The sequence below is a fragment of the Vulpes vulpes genome, chromosome 12 (assembly GCF_048418805.1).
Source record: "Vulpes vulpes isolate BD-2025 chromosome 12, VulVul3, whole genome shotgun sequence".
In the NCBI taxonomy this organism is placed as follows: Eukaryota; Metazoa; Chordata; class Mammalia; order Carnivora; family Canidae; genus Vulpes; species Vulpes vulpes.
Window position 1 is genome coordinate 159,409,886 of NC_132791.1, and position 22,114 is coordinate 159,431,999.

The window sequence follows — 22,114 nt, forward strand, 5'->3', positions numbered from 1 at the left end:
CCTTTTAACCCAGGATGAAGGGAGCTCTCTTATCAAAAGAGAGAAAGAGGGAAAGAGAGAGAGAGAGAGAGAGAGGGAGAGAAGAGGAGAGAAAAGTGGGATGTGATTCTGTCTTTAAACGAAGTTAGCCCTCAGGAGTGCTGGCCAGATGTCAGGGGATGTGTCCCCTGAGGCCGGAGCCTGTCCCCTGCCCCCTGTATGCCCTGAGCCAGGCAGGGAGGCATGCTGGCTGGCAGAGGCTGGCTCCAGCTCCCCTGGCCTGGGCCCTGGGCTGACACCGGGCTGAAGGGAAGGACAGGCCCAGGGCTGGCTGCGGAAAAGTGGTGGCCAGGAAGCCTGGGAGAGGCCTCTTCCACCCACAGCCTGAGGCTGCTCCAGCTTCTGGTCCTTGCTCCGTCCCTGAGGACTTGGGATGCCCTGGGGGTGGGGCCGGCCTCCTCAGGAGTCCCCACGTCCCGTCTTTCCCACTGTCCTGCCGGCAGATGTCAGCCATCGAGACCATGACAGACAAGCTGGAGAGTTTTGCAGCCATGAAGGCGGACTCCGGCAGCTCCCTGCAGCCCCTCCCCCACCACCCCTTCAACTTCCGGTCCCCGCCCCCCACGCTCTCGGACCCCATCCTCAGGAAGGGCAAGGAGCGCTACACCTGCAGGTAAGGTGGGATGCAAGGGCGAGGTGGAGGGCAGCTCCGGCCAGGCAGCCACAGGAGCCCGGGGTCCCTGGAAAAGCTGTCACAGCCACAGCACAGCATGGTGGCCACACGCGGTCCGTTCGCCGATGGCAATAACTGCCCACACGTGTGTCTGCAGAGGCTGGACGTCCCCTGCCCGCCCCCCCCCCCCCCCGCCCCAGCTGTGCTCCTGTGAGCACAGGGGATGTAGCCTTAGCCCTGCCAGTCAGGCCCAAGCCAAGGCATGCTGGTCAGCGTTTAACCCGGGCTCCTGGAGTTTGGGCGGGAAGCCCAGTGTTGGGAAGAGACTCCTGCTGTGTCTGTCCCCGGCTGCAGGAGCCTGTCCTAGGGGGTCCAAGCCAGCTCGGCTGCCTTCGGGCCCCCTGGCTGACACACTGCCTGGGGAAGGGGCGCAGCCCGAGCAGGCCAGGGTGGGCTGAACCCACCTGCCCCCCTGTGGGACCTCAGGCCCTAGACCTCGAGTTGGAGGAACCACAGCAGTAAAGCTCATGGGTGCCTGAACCTATGGCAGTGCAGCTGCCTAATGCCCCCCTCACCGGGCCTCCACTCCAGGTACTGTGGCAAGATCTTCCCCCGATCAGCAAACCTCACGAGACACCTGAGGACGCACACCGGGGAGCAGCCATACAGGTAGGAGCCTGTCCCACGTGGGTAGGGGGAGGCAGGCTTCTGGTGAGCTGGGAGCCAGCATGCTTGTGTCAGGTGGCTCCCTGGGCCCCTCCCTCCTGGCCCCACAATGACCCTGGGCCCTGGGGTGTTATAAAGATTAGGCAGGAGGTGCTCAGTGGGCTTCCTGAAGGTTCCTGCCTTCTCCCAGAATGGGGTGCCTTAGAGCAGCTCTCCCACCTGCTGCTGTTGCCTGGGGTGGGGGTGGGGTTCAGAGCAGCAGTAGCCAAAGCCAGGGCCCCGGGTGGTCTGTGGGGGAAGCCTCGCTCCACCCCAGCTCCCTCCAGCTCAGCTCCCATAGAGTGGGTGGTGGGCCAGGGCACGTGCCCAAGGCCGGGTGGGCAGTGGAAAAGGACCTCCATGCAACTGTGGGTCCCAGCCTGGGCTGGGGGCGTCCTGAGGGACTCACGCATCAGCCCTGCATGGAAGCCATGTGCCTCCTCGATGCTGGGCTTCGGCCTGGAGAGAAGCAGGCACACAGCGCGTCAGTGCGAGAACCATCACATTTCCCATTCACTGGTGCCGGCATCGTCCTCGTTTTGAAGACACAGAGTCAGAGGCTTAGACCCCAGAGTCAGAGTCCATGGCGGCTCCAGCAGACCATTCTGGCCTCGCAAGAAGCAGATCCTGCTCCTTGGTCCCTAGGGCCTTTGTCGGGCAGGAGAAGGACTGAGGGGGACACCCTGGCTTTCAGGGACCCAGCCGAGGGAGCGGCCTGAGAGTTCGCATTTTAAATGAAAATGAGACACCCAGGTGGTGGAGACCACGAGGCAAATCAGAGAAAAAAGTTGGTTTAGATGCCGAGACCTCATTCTGTCCAGGGTGTGTCTGGTGGACGGCCACCGTTGGGAAAAAGGCTTTGCATGGTGTTAAGTTGGCAGCATGAGATCCTAACAACCGGCCATACAGAGCTCCAAGGCCCCCATCAGCTCCAGAGACTCGGTATGGGTCCCTGTCCCTGGGAAGGGCAGCCACACGGGGTACCCACTGCAGGGCTGCATCCTGTCCCGGCTGGACGAGCGATAGCACATCTACTTAGCAGCAGTCTCCTCGGTGCCCCCAGCCCATGCCCCATACACAGGCCTCCCGCCCCATAGAAAAGCGGCTCATGACTCCACAAAGGCTCGCAAAGAAAGGAATGACTCGGTCTGGCCTCCTCCCTGAAACGAGAGCCGCCTTCTGGACGGTGTTGCGCGGAGGAGCCCCCAGAGGGTCCGGCTGTGTTTATAGAAGAATTTCATTACCACTGAAACCTTTTTGCTCTCTCCAATCTGTGAGTTTCGACTTGCGTAACAATGATTGCTCGGAAAGTTTGCGTTGCAAATCCTGACGTTATCTGGCTCGAGGCAGCCCTGAGTTGGGGAGTTTGGCGTGTGTGGCTTTCTCCTTGACATCACTGGGGCTTTCTGGGATCCCTTTGGTCGTTGGAAGAATTTAAATTGGAAGAGGAAAGTTTGTGTGTCCAGGGGACAGGCCCCACCAAGGGAGAAGGACTCCCCACCACTGGCAAGCTGACTCTCACCTCCCAGCCGCCCGCTACCTGCCAGGCGTGAGCTCCACTTTGGGCCTGATGTGTGCACGACTCCGTGTGCACCCGACCCTTGCAAGCAGGAGGAGCCGGGGCTCGTCACGGGCTGCAGGGTGACAAACAACACAATGCTGGAACACTCTTCCTCTTAAGTCCTGGCCGGAGATGACCTGAAATCACTCTGAAGGTGTGTCAAAGCCCTGGCTCGGGGAAAGAAAGACTCTTTCGTGTGACCGTTTCCTGGAGGGACACTCAAACCTCCCACCAGCCAGTGTCCTCAGCTCAGAGATCTTGGCTGCTAAGTAGAAGACTCACTGTCCTGCCTCAGAGCTGCGGCAGGTAGGACTTGTGACAATTTGGGCTGGACGAGCAGAATGCCAGACTCAAGAACGGAATGGGGGGCTGCTTCCTGCACCCTCCCTGGCAGCCACGCCTGGGGTCCCTCCTGGATGCTGCCTGGCGGGGCCTTGGTCATGCTCCGGGTGCAAGCCCTCACAGGCTGGCCAGCATGCTCCTGGTGGGACATGAGCTTCTGGCTCTGGGGACACGGGCTTCTCCATCTGCGGCTGGTCTCCTCCCCATGAGCAAGGGCAGTTCTCATCCCCTCAGGTGGCCCAAACCTGTCCCCTTGCTTTTCTACTTCTGTGTTTAGGGCTGGATTTCAAAAATCTCCTCTTTCCTTCCCTTCCCCTGCTTTCACAATGACCAAAAGCATCTCTCCCTGGGACAGCTGGTGTGGCAGGCTGGGTCCCGTGGAGGACACTGTGCCCTCCCCCACCCCCGGGCTTCCTTGGCGGGGGAGGGGGCCACGGTCGCGGCAAGGTCCTCCCCAGGCACTCCGCTGCACACTGCCGCGGCCGGCCGGTCACTCCTTGTCGCAGCGGGTGCAGTGGCGTGCTATTTTACACAGCGAGGCCATAAATTTCACTAGCCACTTGTCAGTTTATTTACAACGCAAATCCCAGCTGCTCAGAGAACTCTGCTCCCCCGAAGCCCAGGGCTCACTGCTCCCCTAAATTCCAAATGGGCTTCTCTGTCTGGGCCATTTATTTAGATTAGAACCAGGAGAGGGCCAGACTCAGGGCTCTCTGTGAGCAGATCCAATGTATGGCTCCCTCCTGCTCGCTCTTCACCCCCACGACGCTGGAAAGAGAACTCCATTTCTGGTAACAAGAAACAATCCTGCCCAACCCCATCTCCCCCTCAGGACTCGTACCGTTCAAAGTTTATGAGGCTGTGTTAGGTGGAACCTGTCAAAAGGTCCCTGTCTTCCCAGAGAAACAAGGCAGGAAATGCCATGCACAGTGCGGGCGAGCGCACAGGCAGACGGGCCCCAGGAGTGCGGGTGAGCACAGAGGCGGACAGACCCCTGGGAAGGCCAGTTGACTGGGCAGAGGGTGAGTGCCCAGACCACCTTGGCCTTGCACTTGGTCCTTCCTGAGCCATCGCCCGGAGGAGCAGGACAGTTGTCTGGGAGCCTGGCACTGTGGGGGCTAGGATGTGTCTGTGGTGGAGCGAGATGGACCATGGTGGAGAGGGCTCAACCCTCCGTCCCTGGGCAGGCTGAGACAAGCAGCCAACAGCGTGTAGGCTTCCAGGACGTGTAGGCTTCCAGGACGGCGGGTCCTTGGGAACTAGTGAACATCACAAGGCGCGGGAAGAGGGGCCATGACCAAAGCCCCCTGCTCCTGGGGGCCTGGAGACAGCTTAGTGGGCCCATTGAGGAGCCGGAGCCAAGCCCAGGGGGCCTGGGATGATGGAAAGAGGAGGCCAAGGACTGTGGCCCAGGACCTTCATTCGTGTAAAAATCACAGACAGCTCTTTGCCCACTGACTATGGAGGAAACCAGAGTCCACAGGCCATGGCGGAGAAGGTCCAGACACGAAGAGAGGAGCTCTGGAGCCGTATAGGGGGTAGGGGAGCCACCTGGAGCCCCACTAGTAGGGACTCTGCCTGTTTCCTGTGGCCCCACCACCAGCCCCGTGGGGGCCGTGAGGCAGGACCTGGGCTTCCAGGACAGGTTCATCAAGCTGCCCCTCCGGGCAGGGAAAGGGCCCCTCCTGGCACGGCACTAACACCCCCGCAGGCACCGGTGGCCACTAGGGGCGAAAGCTTCCTGCCTCAGGGGCCCCTGGTATTCTGTGCTGGCCAGACACCTGGGCAGGTGTCACAGGGCAGCGCCTCGGAGTCTGGCCTTACATGGCCCTGCTGGTCCGGCCCCGGCACCAACCCCAGGCGCTGCTCCGTCCTGTGGCCCGGATGCAGGGCCTGTATTCTGTGCTGGTGTAATCAGGGCGGGGCGGGGGGGCTCCATACAAGGATAGGTCCCTGGTACCCTCCACATGTGCGCCCTGCCGGGACCTGCCATGCAGACCGGCTCCTGAAGACTCAGCAGGCCAGGATTGTGCCCACCTGCCTCCCGTCCCATTGCAGAAGCTTGTTTGTCTCCAAACGTGGAAAATAAATGCGTAGACAGTGTTCGCAGGTTCACGTGCCTCTGACGCCCAGCGAAGCATCCCCAAGGAGGCGCGCTGAAGCCCAGGCACGGGGACGCATGTGCATGTGCACACACAACACGTGTGTGCACTCGCCCACATTGGCACACGTGGTGTGACCTGGAAACAGCTGAAGCGAATCCCCCTGCCGTGGCAGGCCGGGGTGGCGGAGCGGCTCCGAGGCCTCTGCTTGGACTTTCGCCACCAGGAGGCGCTGGCACCCCAGCGAGACCCCGCGTGGGTCTGCAGACGTGCCCGCGGCTCCCTGGGCCTCCCCTCTCTCCTGCTCCGTTTCTGGCCTCTCGGGCGGCTGTTTCCCTGAACTGGGAAGCTGGCCCTCTGTTTCCCGCCCCCGGGGCTGCGAGCGAGGCAGGGAAGGCTGCAGCTGCACGAGGCCCAACCCCGAGAGGACACCGCTCCGGGCACCAAAGTCCTGGAGGACACGACTGAAGCGTCCGGAGGAAGGAGTGTCTTTTTCAGGTTTTCCCAAAACCATGGGCAGGCTGGCGATCCCCTTCCGCAGAAGGGCACAGAAATAACGGGATGGTGTGGGGCTGGTGGCACCCTGGCCCGAAGGGTGTGGTCACGCGTGGTCCGTGTAACAGAGGTGGTTGACAGATGGCGAGACCAGTGAGCCCCCGTGGCAGGGTGCCTACGGGTGCTGAAGAGGGCTGGGGCAGCTCCCCGAACCCACGATGAATGAGCTGGGAGGCTGGGCCCATGTGCCCCAGGACCCACTGACAGTCGGCCAGGCCCGGGCCAGCTCTCCTCGTGCCAGAGTCGGGGTCTCCCGCCAGGAGGAAAGTCACTGGGAGCAGGTCTCCTCCTTCTCAGAAACGCCGCCCCAGGGTCTTTCCACGGTGCACGGCCGCCCCCTTGAGGCTGCTGGGAGCACGCGGCCCTGGGCAGGGCCTCCGAGCTGGGGACCCAGATGCAGGGAGGTGGGGGGCTCATTCCAGCTCCACCCACCCTGGGAAACAGTGGGGGGGTGGGGGACACAGGGGCCTCTTCCAGGTTGCGGACGGGGGCTGAAGCCCCATCTCTGGCTGTACGGGGTGGGGTCTGGGGCCCCTCTGAGATGCGTGTGTCCTCCAGGTGTAAGTACTGCGACCGCTCCTTCAGCATCTCCTCCAACCTCCAGCGGCACGTCCGGAACATCCACAACAAGGAGAAGCCCTTCAGGTGCCACCTGTGCAACCGCTGCTTTGGGCAGCAGACCAACCTGGACCGGCACCTCAAGAAGCACGAGCACGAGCACGCTCCAGGTATGGCCCCAGGGGCACAGGTGGAAGGAGAGGAGGGGAGGGAGGGGGATGACAGGGGAGGGGGGGAAGACAAGGGAGAGGATGGGGAGTGGGGACACAGGGGAAGGGAGGGAGGGGGAAGACAGGGCTCAGCTGAGGGAGGCCCCTCCTCTGATGCTCCCCTGTCCTCACAGTGAGCCAGCACTCCGGGGTCCTCACGAACCACCTGGGGACCAGTGCCTCCTCTCCCACCTCCGAGTCAGACAACCATGCACTTTTAGATGAGAAAGAAGACTCTTATTTCTCTGAAATCAGAAACTTTATTGCCAATAGTGAGATGAACCAAGCATCAACACGAACGGACAAACGGTAAGAAGTCTATTCTGGACCCCAAGAAGGCCTCGATTCAAACCTGTGTGGCCACACCCAGAGAAGGGGCACCCCCACCCCAGCCCCCGCCCCCTGAGAGGGACTGAGGTGCACAGCAGAGGGGAGACTGACAGGCATGCCAGCATCTGTCCTGGCCCCAGCTCTGTCCCCTGGAAGGGGGTGCTTCAGCGATGGCTCCCCTCCTGCCTGTCTCTGGGTCTGCAGACGGTGAGGAGAGTAAGCACCCTGACGAGTGATGGGCACCGTGTGCTTATTGCCTCACCGAGGTGCTGGCCTGATTGGCTTGGGTGTCACAGATGTGCAACAAAGTACAAGCCGGGTAAGGGCTCCTGACGTGACCTCTACTGAGAGTCTGACAGTTCAGAACATTTCTGTTTACTCTGAGGCACTGAAGGTTTCCAAACAGGAGTGCTGCCCCTTGAAACACACACACATACATGCGCATGCACCCACACGTGTGCACACATACACGTATAAGTGTGCACAAACCACACGTGCATGCACATGTGTGCAGGTACATGCTCACACATATATACACATGCACACACGTATACACACGTGAACTGGTGCACGTGCATATACATGCGCACAAACTCACACATGCACATGTACAGGTGCATGAAACCACACGTGCATATACACTTATGAGTACACTTATGTGCATGCACATAAGTAAGTACACTTACTCATGCATGCACACACACATATACACACATACACTGGTGCACATACACACACATATGTATGCACTCAAAATCACACATGCCTGCATGTGTGTATAGATGTGTGCACACATGCATGCACTCAGATGTACACATATTTACACTTGTGCACACATGTTCACTTGTGCAGGCATGCATACATGCATGGAAACTCTTTTACACTCACATGTAACCACACATACACTGGTGCACACGTGCATGCACACGCATGCACTCGTGGGTACACATATACATGCATGCACACATACACATGTATATACATTGCAGTGCCACACATGCGGTCATAATGCACACACTCATGTGCATGCACATGGAATCATGTGTGTGTACACATGCACATACACTCACGCGTACACAAACGTAAAAACACGTGCAAACACACTCGTGCACACATGCAGACCTATGCACATGCACACACCCATACACACGGTTGCAGGAAAACGGCAGAATTCAGATTCAAGCTGTGGAGACTGTTCCACACAGCCCTGGATCCCAAAGCTCAGCAGGTGGCATTTGCTCCGGGATCCCTTCTGGAAGGACACTTCAGACCCCCAGGAGGACAGTCTCCTTGGGTGAAAGCTGGTGCCAGACCAGCTGGTGGAAAACCAGAGACACTCCAAACACCAGGAGGCTTCGGGATGCAATCGGCTGATTCTGCAGAAGAACACTGCGCCCAGCGAGGTGGGGGCCTTTCTCCCGCCATAAAGCCAGGCCCAGAACCTGAAGCCAGAGCCCTGGCCCTCACACAGCTCTGTCCCACCCCCCAGGACCCAACGCCCTCCCTGCCCACCTCCAGCAGGTGAGGAGGGTCCTGAGGAGACACAGCCTCCGCTAGGGCAGGCAGTACTGCTAGAGGACAGTACTAGAGGGGGCACCGGGAAGGCCTGTCCAATTTATAAAGGAACGTGACACTTGGACGTTTTCTGGGCCACCACATCCTGCCATGCTCCCTGGAAGGTGATCTCACCTGCCTGCCAGGGGTGAGCTCAGAGGAGGGGATGGTGGAGAGGCTGACTGTGGGCTACGTTTGCCAGAGCCTCACCCTGCTTGGCAGTGGAGATTCTCATGTGGGTGCAGGCCTGCCTGCTCTGGGGTGGACAGAGTGCCCGTGTCCATCCTTGGCTCTGGGCACAGGCATGATGGTCTCATGGGAACCTAGATCCCTGCCACTCAGTGGGGCCCAGACCTGTTGAGGCAGCTCTGCAGCCTGTTTGAGAGCTGCCTCAGGTCTCAGCAGTGTGATCTCTGCCTTTGGAGAAGTCACAGATGAGAGCACCAGGTGTCAGGCCTTATCAGAACCCCACAGATGGGTCACAACACATGTCCTGGCTGTTAAAGACAATCCTTTGAACTGGGACTCCCTGCACCCAGGACAAAGGTGGATGGAGAACCTACAAGAATCAGTGGCATCCTCCATGGGGCGGGCAGTCCTCCAGGAGCACCAGAAAGGCCTTCACACCTCAAGCCCAGGAGGCAGGCCCAGCTCTTAGTCATAAAGAGGCGGGGGACCCTCCATGAGACTCAGGGGGACAGAGGGAAGAGGAGACCACACCACTGTAGCCCTCACCACCGAGGTCTCAGTCTCAGTGGGGCTTTCCCAACAGCCTTAGGGCTGGGGACAGGGAGCAAGTCTCAGATGGAGGACACTGGCCCCAAATCCCCCAGAAAGCCCTGGGGCAGAGCTGACCACAGAGCTGAACTTGGATGGCCTGTCCTGCTGAGGCCTTGTCGTGGGAGCCTCCGGGAGATGCCCCGGGTCATTGTCCGGAGCAAGAGCCACCGTCATGGTTGACTTGAATCCACCAATCTGTGTTGAGTGGTGAGACATTGGCAGTTCTATTTGGGCCGATTTCAACATTATCCAGTTCTCATCCAGAACCAGCTTCTCTTGACCATCAAGGAGAATTTAGGGACAGTCAGGCTTCCTGGCCCTATCACCCCATTTAACACCTGGGCTGAATTGTGTGCCCCCCAAAATCCTAACCCCTTGTGCCTCAGAATGTGGCCTTACTTGAAATCAATTCATTGTTGATGAGTGAGTAAAACTGAGCTGCCAGGGAGACCCCCGATGCCACACCATGTCACAAGGGGAGAGTAGGACGCAGACACACACTTCTCTGTGGATGAAGCAGAGGAGGGGGCGGGGCAAGATGTCCCCATAGCCGAGGGGCACCGAGGAAGAACCACTGCCTCAGAAGGAACCAGGCCCAACCACGCCAGGATCTCGGGCTCCAGCCTCCAGAACCAGGAGAGACTGCTTTAAGCCCGGCCCCGGCGCAGGGTCATGGCGGCCACAGGACATCACGCAGCGGCTGTTCGGAGGCCCAGACACTCGTGCAGGTACCCTATGTCTGGAGCTGCCGCCAGCCTGCTGGACCCCCCGCCTAGGTCCTGCTGCCCCTCACTGGGTGCTCCTGCTTGAGGCAGGCCACCTGCCAGTGAGCAGATCGGCCGTAAGGTGGTGGGCCCTGCTCCGAATAGGGGGGCTCCCACATAGAACCACACACATGCTCAGGTTCTATCAGAGGTGCTCAGGGCAACCTGCTGTGCATAATCCAAGTTCCAGCCCCCAAGTCACCCACCTGCACCGTTTATCCCATCCTCAGGGTGAGGTGTTCCCACGTTGCCAAGAGGGCACAGGCTGTGAGCTGGCAAGGTCAGCGGGCAGAGAGCCAGGGAGAAAGGCAGCACAGGCCAGCAGCACAGGTGACCACTGAGAAGGGAAACGTCAGGCAGGGTACTGCCTATCTGGGAAGGCAGGGCAGGTGCAACATCTCCTACTTTCTCTGGGAAAGGCCAGGAGGGAAACTAAGGATGGCCGAGAGCCTGGCCCTCAGGGGCCTCCCGGGCCCATGTGCACAGGCCTCTGGTCTGGAGGCCAGTGCTCACTCAAGGAAGGGTGTTCCGTCTGCCTCGATGCCCAGAGCAGGACTCCTGCCTCCCCAGACAGCAGTGGATGGATCTCTGTGGGCCGTGCATGGTCCAGGAGGAATGGGGGCCCAGACGTGGGCTCAGGAAGCATGTGGCTGCCCTCCCCGTGCCCCTCCACCTGCTAGTGGATTTTCTAAAGAAACAAGAAGCCTCAACCTTTGCTCAGCATGGATTCCTTCCTTTTAAAAACGAGAATCCAGAATGGAAAATTTCAACCAGTTGGAGTGACCGTGATAGAAATGAGATAGGGTCTGGGCTGCAGGACAGAAGCCACCAGGCTCTGAAACAAACTCATCTGGGCAGGTTTCCCTGGCTGACAATAGCCCAGGCCTCATTCTGCAGGACCCAGGATCCCAGACCTTCCATCTGCAGAGGGGACCTGTCACTCTGGGTTGCCAGTCTCCCTATGTCCTCATGACTGACCAGGAGGAATGAGCAAGGGTCAATCAGCAAACCTCCCCAAGGGCGCCCCTTGTGCAGTGCCCAACCCCAGCTCCAGCACTTGAGACCCCCATCCCCACCAGACTGGCCATAGCTTCCTTCCCTGACACACACCCTGAATATCTGATGGCCGATGTCCACTCTGGCATCACAGGAGCTCCACTGCTGAGGCCCCTCCCTGCCACGGCCTCAGTGGGCCCCCTCTTCTTCTTGACTCACTCCACAGGGACCTCAGCTCTGAAGGTCCCCATGACCATGAATGCAGGCTCTCTTTGCAGAGGGTAAGGACAGTCTTGAGGGGAGAGCCGACTAGAGCCCAGTCGCAGGCCTTTCAGGGTCCAAGGCCAACTCTCTCCCCTGTCACTTCAGGCCGGAGGTCCAGGACCTGGACGGCAGCTCCCAGTGCCCGGGCCTAGCCAGTGGGAAGCCGGAGGACGTGGAGGAGGAGGAGGAGGAGGAACTAGAGGAGGAAGATGATGACAGTCTGGCAGGAAAGTCCCAGGATGACACTGTGTCACCCACGCCCGAGCCCCAAGGTGCCTACGAGGACGAGGAGGACGAGGAGCCACCTGCCTCCCTGGCCGTGGGCTTTGAACACACCCGAAGGTAAGGACCAGGCCTCCATGGGCCGACACGGGCAGCCTCGTGTGCCAGGGCCCAGGCCAGGGAGGGGCCTGAGCATCATGGGGGCAACCTCACTCTCAAACCACCTGAGTCCAGCATCCTCCCCTCTGGACTCACCCCTATCCCCAGCAGGTGTCTCCTAGTGGGACCGGGAGGCGTCCCTATGCCTGCCGGCCCAGGTGAGGCCCAGCCCAAGGAAAGGGTCAGGGCCCAGCCCACCTCGCCACACGCACTTCCCCAGGCCTGGAGGCAGAGTGTGGGAGGGAAAGGCACCCTCCCGAGCTGAGAAGGAGCTGAGCCTACAGCCACATAGTCTCTGGTGCCTTGGCCCACAGTGACCTCTGGCCCTGGCTGGGCTGTGCAGAGCAGGGCTGGGCACGGTTGAAAGCGGTACAGGCTGGGGCCACCTACCGCAAACCCCAACTGCCCACTGCCTGTGTTTGGTACTAGGGATGTTACCAGCGTTCCCCATGGTCCTGGGGGAGTCCTGTAGATCCAAGAGGCTAATGATCCCTCTCCCCTGGATGCTGGGAGTGGGAGCCCCGGGTCCCCCAGAGCCACCTCCTGATCTGTGCTGCATTCCCACAGACCAGGGCACCCCGCCTGCTGCTTGCAACATGTGTGCACGTCCTCACCCCCTTTCATGACCCTCTGTCCATCCCTCTCCTGCATCCGTGTGGCTTCTGTCCAGGTGTCCATGTGTCTGTGTGTCTGTCTCCTGGTGCATGTGGCTCGTGGAGACGCCGCGGCGTGCATGCAGGCACGGAGCCGGCCGTGGGGCAGCAGAGAGGTGGCCAGAGGCCAGACCAGCTAACGCCAGGCCCTCCTCTCCCCGGTCATTGGTGCAGGTGTATTGAGGAGCAACCAGGCGGTCTGTTAGCTTTGGAGCCGATGCCGACTTTTGGGAAGGGGCTGGATCTCCGCAGAGCAGCTGAGGAAGCGTTTGGCGTTAAAGATGTGCTTAATCCCACCTTAGATTCTGAGACTTTAAAGCAGACACTGTACAGGCAGGCTAAGAACCAGGTAGGTACCCAGCAGAGCCCCCTTCCCGGCACCCTCAGGCCAGATGGCAGGTGGCAGCCACGCCTCCTTTGGTGGTGGCCGTCCTAGGCCTGGGTCACAGCAGGACCAGGTCTAGCCATTGCATCGGCTAGAGAGACACCCGAGTGACTGCCGCTTCCCCATGAGCAGGGGTGGGGCAGGGAGAGAGTGAGGCAGAGGGATGTGAGCCAGGTGCTCACTGACGCTCTCGTCCAGGCGTCCATGAGCAGATGTCCAGCCTGGAAGCTGTGTAGGCCTCCCTCCCTCTCTGACTCGAGCAAGAACGGCCTGTAGCCCAGGCCTCTCTTGAAGGAAGCTGTCCATCACGCGGTCACTAACACCATGCCGTGACAGGGTCAGCGAGGGACCAGGGCATGCCTCCACCCCGGTCTCTAGTGCAGGTGGCCACAGGGCCCTGCTCCCTGCTGCCGTCCACTGGACAGGCGGGGTCTCCATCAGCCCACCCCCAGTCTCAGCAAGAACCGTCTGCGTGTCTGTCTGTGTCTTACTAATCCTGTCCAGGGTGTGAACCAGGTGGGAGGAGGGCTGGCCTTCCTCCACCCTGCTCTGCTATGAGCAACGGGCCCATACCTCCCGCTGCCTCGTGCCCTACAGCGAGTGGCAGAAGGACGGTCCTGTGGACCAGCCGTGTGCCAGGCCCAGAAATACATCGGCTCTCAGCTCAGACAAGCCGGGCACCCAGTTCCCCAGGTAGCTCTGTGCTGTCCTCATGGTCGTGCAAACAGGCAGCCCCCAGGCACAGCAGACAGGGACTGCCTCTGGTCGGCTCCTGCTGATGCCTGGGGCCCCCACGAAGGTGGGAGTGGGGCAGAGAGGTAACCACAGGAGGGGAGTACCCCACAGAGCTGCAGGAGCCCCAGGGTGTGGAAGCCAGGACCACAGCACCCTGGCACCCTTGTGCATGGGAGCCCAGCGATGTACACCCCCAGCCCTGCCACCCACATCGTCCTCTTCTGGGCCCCAGGGGAGAGTCTGGATCTGGGAGAGGCTGAGCCCAGCAAGAGGGCAAGTAGGGGCTGGCCTGGGAGGGGTCAGCCTGGGATCTGCAGGACCCTCAGCCACATGGCTCACCTGCCTGTCCTGTGTGTGTGTGTCCCCGTCCTCTCCCCGGCCAGGCGTATGCAATGATGCTGTCTCTTTCCGAGGATGCTCCTCTCCATACCTCCTCCCAGAGCCCTCTGGATGCTTGGTTGAACATCACGGGAGCCACGCCGGAATCTGGAGCCTTTAACCCCATCAACCACCTCTGACCGGCCCAGGAGGGGCTGGGGTCAGAGCCCAAGCCAGGCAACCTCAAGGGCCCCAATGTCCCAACAGAAATCCCGGCTGCAGAAGATGGAGAAGTGAGCCTCGGGGAGCGGCGTGGCCTGGGCCAGAGAGACACCCCCCTGCCCCGTCACCTGCATTGACCACTCCTTGGCGCTTGTCCCCACACACACCACGGTTCAGCTCTAACTTTTCCCAGGAGTCCCTGAGCCGTCCTGGAGGCCTACCGTCCAAGAATTGGTCTTAAGAACAGCCTTCCAGAAGGGTACAGCACAAGGCCGGCCACGTGCAGCTTGGGAGCTGCCTCGCGGAACCAACCCGGTGGGTGAGGGCAGGATTTTCATCCCAAACTGAAGGCAGTGGGTCACTTCGGGCACCAGTGTGGTGTCGCAGAGAGGATCGGACAGACACGGGCGTGCTCTGCAAAGGGAGACCGCCCAAATGATTTTTTTATAATGAGAATTACAAGAGTAACCCTTTTGGTAATCTTATTGACGACAGAGTCTATTTAAGCATGTGGTTTTAAAAATAGACAGTATTTTTTAAAAGATCGAAAGATGACTTGCAAATTGTTTTTTAAAAGTAATTTTGCATTTGCTTCGAAATCTCAGCTTCTTTGCAAACCCGAGCCCGCTTGGGAACTGATACCGTGCCTGGGCGTGTTCTTTATACTGTAGATAATGGAGAAATTTTCTATCCCTGACTGTATTTGTAAAGCCAACGTGATTCTGGGTGGCCCCGAGCAGAACCGAGGGGCCTGGGGCCCACTCCTGTGAGCAGTTTCAAACTGTGCCATGGAATTCTTAGACATGGTATCCTGGGCTGGCCCAAGGCTGCGAGATACGCCCGTGGCACACATCGCATGTGTGCGGCATGTGATTCATGCCTGTGGCCCCCAGCAAGACCCCCCACCCCGATTGTATGGGGAAGGTGAGAGCGGTGGCTCCAGTCCCCTGTGCAGAGGTAGGGGCCAGGCACCTGACACTCCTCCGGACCAGGTCTGCCCATCAGCCACCCCGGTGCCAGCCCCCCACGGCTGTTCTGCAGAAGGCAGGACCTGCCAGCTGCATCCACGTCTCCAGCCACACCCTCACCCACCCCATCTGGACAAGGGGAAGGAAGCGGGCATCCTATTGTGGCCACCCTGGGGTCACTCTGCAGCTCCTCTGCCCCTGGCCGCCAGGCTCTCCGCCTGTGTGAACCCCGGGCTCCAGGACACGACTGCCAGACCAGCTCCAGGACAGAAGGCCATCCAGGCGGGACCTGCCACGGATGCCATCGCCTCCTCCTCCTCGGGATGGGTCTGCTTCTCCACTCGGATGGGCTTTAAATTATTCCCATAGGGGCCAATTTCAAATCATGTTTTTCCCTGATGGAATTTACCTTAATCTGTATATAACTTGTAATTTTTTCTAATTCATTTCTTTTCTTATTTTATTTCTTCCTTAACAGTATTTTGGCATTAGACATTCTTATTGTGAAGAAATAATGTTAATATAAGTATGTAGTGAAGGACCAAAACCGTGTATAAGGTTGTGTGTTGTGTGATCGATAACCAGGGAGTGGGGAGGTTTTTAATGTGCCAAATACCCCCGCGCCCCCGGACGGATCCTGCTGCCCATCTCCAGACAATCACGTGTTTTTGTTAAATTAGAGTTTCAGTTACATTTGCATTTAAGACAAGTGTTCTATTTATTTGTTTTATTATTTGGAAGGAAAAAAAAAAAAAGAATAGCGTCCCAACAGGAAGAGAAAAAGATCCTCCAAGGTGCCCTTAGAAAAGAATGTAGATGCAAGCGATAGGGGCGCGGGCCGCCTGGGGATGGGGCTCTGGCGGTGCGTGGGTCCTGGGCGCTGGCCCAGGGGCAGCAGGCCGGTCAGAGCAGCCATGTCCCCGTTTCCCCGCTGCTCCAGGCCAGCGACAATCGTGTGCTTCCGCGTGGGGGGAGCCGCCAAGGGCGCCACGCCACTCCGGCGCACCTGCAGGCTGGCAGGGCGTCCTGGGCAAGGAAGAGCACGTGCACCCCTGTGGGCAAGGCTCTGCAAACACAGCCCCTCACCTCCTCACCTGCATCCATCTCCACCGCAAGGCTCGCCGGGCACTGCGTGGGATTTCCATGTTCCCCTCCATCCAGATGGGACCCCTTTGCAGAGTCAACCTCAGATGCAACTGCCCATTTCTGTAAACTCAAATTATATTTCTTCTGCTAAAGAATAAGGTGTGTGCTTTTTTGTGTGACATTACTCTCTCTGCCTAAAATAGGAAGTTCGGCCGGGTGGAGACCCAAGCGGCTGATTCCTGTGGCCCCAGAGCAGATCAGGGGCTGGGCCGCTGCCTCCAGGCTGCCCTATGGGCTGCGGCAGTGTATCAGCTTCAGCTGGCCCTGGCCAGCGTCTTCTCTGCCCTCCTTCCCCCTGCACATCTTCAGCCCTCGCTTTTATCCCCCCTGCAAACAATTAGAGCTAGCCCCATTTCTCTGAGACACTCAACCCCTGGGGCCCAAGCACTGATAGGTTTTGGGGGGGGGGGTCTGTCCTTGGACCCCTGACAAGGGAGTTTCCTCCCCACCCTGGTGTATCCCCCCACCCCAGACCACAGCGAGCTGCCTCCCTGCTCTGTACCCAGGGCGCAGCACTAGCATGGACCATGGGGCCAGAGGGCTGGGTGGCCAGGATGCTGAGACCCCAGCCTTGGAACCTGGCTACAGCAGGCCCCCCAGCAGGCTGACCACCATGTCCACAGTTGGTGGCCAGGGTCAGGCCTGTGAACCTGGGGCCCTGCCGTCTAGCATCAACGGCATTCCTCCTTTGGATGGTTGACATCCCCAAATGGAAGCTCAAAAGGAAGATTCCTTGCTCTCCCCTCTACCACCCCTCAGACCCTGGCCCCAGGCGGGCCGACACCAGCCCCCAGCCACTGCTCTCATTCCTGAGACAACCGGGTAGGATACACAGAGCTGCCGATCCTTTGGCCAGCCGGACCCTTCATGAGTGGGACCCAGGGACCCCCTGTTTTGAACCCAGGGTGGGTGTGCCTGCAGCCCACCTGGGACCCTGGGTGTGGGTCCATGGACCCAGGTGAGCCTGCATGGCCGTCCTGTCCAAGGCAGGAGCGCAGTCGGTCTGTCCAGACCCTGACTAGCCCAGCCTCTCTGTGGCCCGAGCATGGCCCTGGAAACTCCCAGGGCCCTCGGCCTTCTCTGTCCTAGCTGCTTCTTCAGTGAGCGTTCGCAAAGCACTTGCCCAAATACATATCACCCATTGGTAGGCTTGAAGCCTCGAAGCACTGGATCGTGGTCCCCCTGTCCTGTCCCCATGCCCCTCGTCCCCATGCCCAATGACTGAAATCTACTGAGCTGTATTCACTGTGCTGTCCGGGGGGAGAGGTGAGGGGGCAACGCTACCCAGGAGAGCCAGGCACCTTTGCGCCCCTCCCGGCTGGGGTCGCAAGGCCGCGGCCGCTCCTGGTGGGTGGAGGTCAGCCGGGTATCAGAAGCCATGAACCTGTCTCCGCAGCAGCAGCAGCAGCGAGTGATACTGTGACAAGACATTCCTGCGTGATTCCAGGAGCTTCCCTCTCCTCTTTGCATTCCAGTTTGTTACATTCTTCCTCTCTGTCACGGATTCGGATTACCGCTTTTGGAAAAAAATGAAATAAAACTAAAAGGCAGCTTGAGTTTTCCAAACGTGCAATTCACTTGTGAGCAAAGAAATTCCGGAGGTTTTTATCGGTGTGTTTTATATCGTCCATGTTCCCGCGGCGAGGGAAGCTGAGCCCCGGTGTCGGAGCGCATCACGCGGAGCATACGTGTGTGTGTGTGTGTGTGTGTGTGTGTGTGTGTGTGTGTACCTGCTGGCAAGAACCCCATACCTGCGCGTCCACATCTCTCTCTTGCCATTGTTCTAGTACAGACTTGGTTCCGTTTGTTTTCGTTGTTTGGGTTTGTTTGGGTTTTTTTTTCTTTTAGAACTGTATAGTGTTGAAAAAGAAATCAAATGTAAATGTCAGGTTTTCATATAATGTTTAAAAAAAAAAAAAACCATTGAGAAGGAGGCCGGTGTATGTCCTTTGTCCCCCTGATTGTAAATTGCTTCTGTTATAAGTAAACTGTGCATGACTCGTGTTTAGCGGTCATTATTGTGTCTGTTTGTGAAATTTTTATGAAAAGGAAAATTCGGTAGATGCACTTGTTGAATATGTGATTAGGGTCTACGTCCTCCAGATTAGGAGCTCGGAACTGCTAGCGTGAAAGAAGCGCAGCTCGTAAGCAACGTGGAAACGGCTGACAGAGAAGGATGACGTACAAGCCACCCCATGTCGGGAATCATCAGATTGATTCTGCAGATCTCATTTTGATGCTTGTGATAAAGACAGATGTACTTGTGTAGAGAAGCATCTTTAAGATGAAGCCTAGGAGCAGCTGATTCGAGGTTAATGCTGTAGAATAGGACTGTACACCAAATGTAATCTTTCCAATGCGACAATGAATTTATACATGAGATTGATATGCAATAAATCCGTGTGCTTTTCTCAGTCTCGCCCTCGAGCTTCACTGAGGGAGAGTGGAAGCCCCCGGGTTGGGGGAAGGCCCTGAGATGGAAGCCTGGCCAGGGGCAAGGCTCGCCAGCCTGAGTCCAGGGTCCCTGGGGACAGGCTCTGAGATGTGCAAAACCATCACCTCAACACCACCACCAGGGCAAGGAACCCTGCTATTCATGTTTTCCAGGAAAAAACAAGTTCAGGGAAAGCACCAACTGCCCTGGGTGGCCCTATAGTGACAGTGGTAGTCTCCAGGTATGCTCTCTCCTAAGTGTGTCTACTCAAGGCATATTGGCCTCCAGGTGTGTCCACCCCAGGTGCATCCACCTCCAACTGTGTCCACCTTCAGGTGCATCTGCTTCCAGGTGCACCAGGGTCCAGAGCTGGCTACCATGAACTCTCACCAGGGGCCTCTTTGTGGTGGAGGAACCCACCCTGTAAGGCCAGTCCTAAACATGCCCCTTCCTAAGGGTGGACCTCCCAATGGTCATCCCTCCACATCTGCCAGTCTTCCTCAATGACCACCCTTCACAGTGGCTGTGCCTACTGTGCCCAGCAAGGACCTGAGGCTGCCTACCAGATGATGGCCAGATAGCCAGGGACTGAGCGTGGAGCCACCCCCTCTTTACATGCCACCCACCTTCACCCCTCAAGTGTGCGAGACAACCCTTAAATTCCAGGGCCTTATACCACAAAGTCCACCCTGTGGCCCCTCTCCTTCCACCACCAGGGCATGGGGGTGGGGTGGGCAGTATGCCTTGCACACCCAGAGATGTTTCTCTGACAGAACAACCCTCACCCTCGCCAAGATGGCACACGGTCTTTCCCCAGGTGTGTGGGACAGGAAGAAACCAAGATTACACTGTCAAATAAGAAATCGGGCGGGGGGGGGGGGCATGCCTTCCTTTCAACAGCTATAGAAGTGTCTGGTCCAGAGTCTCCCCAAAGACAACCTCTTGGGTCCCCAGAAAATGCAGGAGCCCATGGGCTTCTGTTCCCTAGTCAGAAATCACCACTGGCAATGGGTTTGGGACTGTAAGATAGGAAGTGCCAGGGACTTCTCTCTCTGTCCCCAAGACCTGGCCTGAAATACTCACTCAGTAGAAGGTGCATTACACAAGTAGATGGATGGATGGATGGACGGATGGATGGATGGATGGATGAGTGGATGGATGGATTATGGACGGATGGAAAGATGGATAGATGGGTGGATAGAGGGATGCATTGTGGATGAATGATTTGCTATAAGGACCCTCACTCCAGGCAAGTTTCCATATGGATTCCAGGAACACCAGTGTCTCTGAGGGGCCTGAATATGCTCTGACGGAAGTAATGGGAGGGAGGCCTGGGGTCCCTGCACTAAGCAGTTCTGGTAGCCACCAAAGGGAAGAAACAGTTGCCCAGTGATGCATTGGTTGGGGGAGGTGTTTAAACATCTCAAGGCAGTTCTATTCCCAGATGTGATTGACGAAGTGTCAGTGAAGCATTGGTGAGGTCGTATGCCCCAATAGTCAGATGTGGGGTTCACCCCAGAGCTCCAGGCACAGAGGCAGCATGAGGCTTCTCTCTGGAAAGTACATTTCCGTTCTCAGAGGACAGATCGTGTGAATCATGAATCTGTTGAATGGCCATACTTCCAAGTCATTCACAGGGAAGAGTGACCATGTCCAGCACCCCCCACCCCCGCCACGACCCTTCCTGGAGCTTGCTACCCTGGGCCTCCGGTCAGCTGGAACTATACTCCCTCCCACCCTCCTCAGCCTGGCAGCTTTTCTCTTAGTTAGCCCCCAAAGGGAGAGGGGAATCTCTGCAACCAGGGTGCTATATGATAATGGCCCTATTGTCAGGGGGACCCCGGAGCAAGGGGAGAACAGAGAGAAACAGAACCCAGACAAGTGGACTCTGTCTTTCTGCAGCCTGGCTCCTTGCATAAAGGACTGAGAAAAAGGCTCCGTTTTGGAAACCAGGGGTGGGGTGGGGAGGGGGGTGGAAATCAACTAGAGAAAAATGTGTCAATGAGGAATCTGTTTTCTGGGAAAAGAGATGCTTTTGAATTCCTCCTCAGATTCATTTTGGGCCAAGTGAGCTTGTTGGTTATTTGCAGAGAAGCTATTTTGAGAATCGTTAACCTTACTTCTCGTGGCAGCAAATGTCTTCCAAAAATCGAGATGAGTCCTGATTCAGGGTAAAATGGCCAGATGCAAGCTGGCTTTCATGGGCCCAGAGGAGCCAGAGGGGGTTCTGGGGTATGAGGTGGCGGCCAGTTTCCAACCCGGATCACTTCCTGTGAAAGAAAATGTACCCGTGCTTATGATGGCTGGGCAGCATCTTCTGCATGGCTTCTTCCCCATCCAAGAAAGGGAGGCAGAGTTAGCTCCAGGGTCCAGGCCAGAAGAGGATGGACCTCCAAGGTTACAAGAAGGGGAAGCCTGGGCACCAGCTGAGATTCCCCCCAGAACCCCAAGGGAGGGAGTGCCCCCCCGAGCCCACCAGGAAGCCCCAGGAAGCCTTAGAGCTGGTAGAAAGCAGGAGCTGAGAACCAGCATCCACACAAAGACCTGTATGCCCACATTCAGGGCAGCTTGACCCGTAACAGCCCCAAATTGGGAAGAATCCAAATGTCCACCTACTGGTGAGTGAAAGCACCAACCATGGACACAAACGAAGGCCACTGTCCCACACACACACCATAAGAGCAGGCCAAGGCCTTTCACTCAGCGCTCCTTGCAGCAGGGAGACACCACCAGCACCTGATTAATCGGGCAGAGATGCAGGCAGGCAGGGGAGTGAGGCAGCTTTGTGGTGGAAACAGGGAAGGTTCCAGGTGGGCCCAGACATGTGGCCCGGGGAGCTGGAGGCAGTGACGAGAAGCAGCATCCCAGCTGATTGGTTGGGGGGGACCACGCGGCTTCCTCTGGCTGCTCCAGAGTTGGAGGCAGGGTACATCTTGGAGAAGCCGCCCATGATAGACCAAGTCCAGGCTTTTTCAGGCCCATTGTTATGAGTGTCACTGTTTGACTTTCTGGTTAGTTCTCATAGATTGTGGGTCAGAGGCCAGAGTCCTATTTTTAGGTATGGTCTGGCCATTGTCTGTACACTTAGTCTCTGAAAACACATGGACGCATCTATAATCCCTGTCCCAGGGCATTCTAGGGGATGCAGAGCTGCAGGGCTGGGGTATCGGTCAGGGGGCAGGGGCTGGGGAGGGGAGAGAGGAAGCCACCTCGGTAGTGAAGGTGCTCTATACTGTGACTGTAGTTACACAGCTACACATTTGTGGAAGACTCAGCTGACCATTACTTTGAAGGGAAGATCTTATTCCAGGTACATTGTGCCTCAATTAACCTGACTTCTTGAAAACTTGTCCTGCCCACCCCCACTTGAAGGCATGGGTCCATGAGGAAGCTGGAAGTCCCTAGATGGGCTTCGCACTTCCGCCCAGGCTGGCAAGGGCTGATCCCCACCATGTCCAAGCTGGAAGTCCCTAGATGGGCCTTGCACTTCCGCCCAGGCT

At 58.0% G+C, this 22,114-nt stretch overlaps 1 protein-coding gene across 6 annotated transcripts in view; it reads left to right on the forward strand.

The window, feature by feature from the left end:
• The window catches only part of PRDM16 (PR/SET domain 16), a 311,670-nt gene extending 295,398 nt beyond the window's left edge, over positions 1-16,272 (forward strand). For 4 of the 6 annotated variants that reach the window (XM_072731073.1, XM_072731075.1, XM_072731074.1 and 1 more), the window contains exons 11-17: positions 483-652; positions 1,244-1,321; positions 6,476-6,645; positions 6,819-6,993; positions 11,478-11,714; positions 12,581-12,755; positions 13,910-15,581. In XM_072731073.1, the coding sequence (XP_072587174.1) occupies positions 483-652; positions 1,244-1,321; positions 6,476-6,645; positions 6,819-6,993; positions 11,478-11,714; positions 12,581-12,755; positions 13,910-14,044 (1,140 nt within the window). In that variant the 3' untranslated portion in view covers positions 14,045-15,581. Of the gene's footprint in view, positions 1-482; positions 653-1,243; positions 1,322-6,475; positions 6,646-6,818; positions 6,994-11,477; positions 11,715-12,580; positions 12,756-13,909 lie in introns of all 6 variants that reach the window. The other 2 variants (XM_072731078.1, XM_072731079.1) reach the window with 1 other exon arrangement.
• The last annotated feature ends 5,842 nt before the right edge of the window (positions 16,273-22,114 follow it).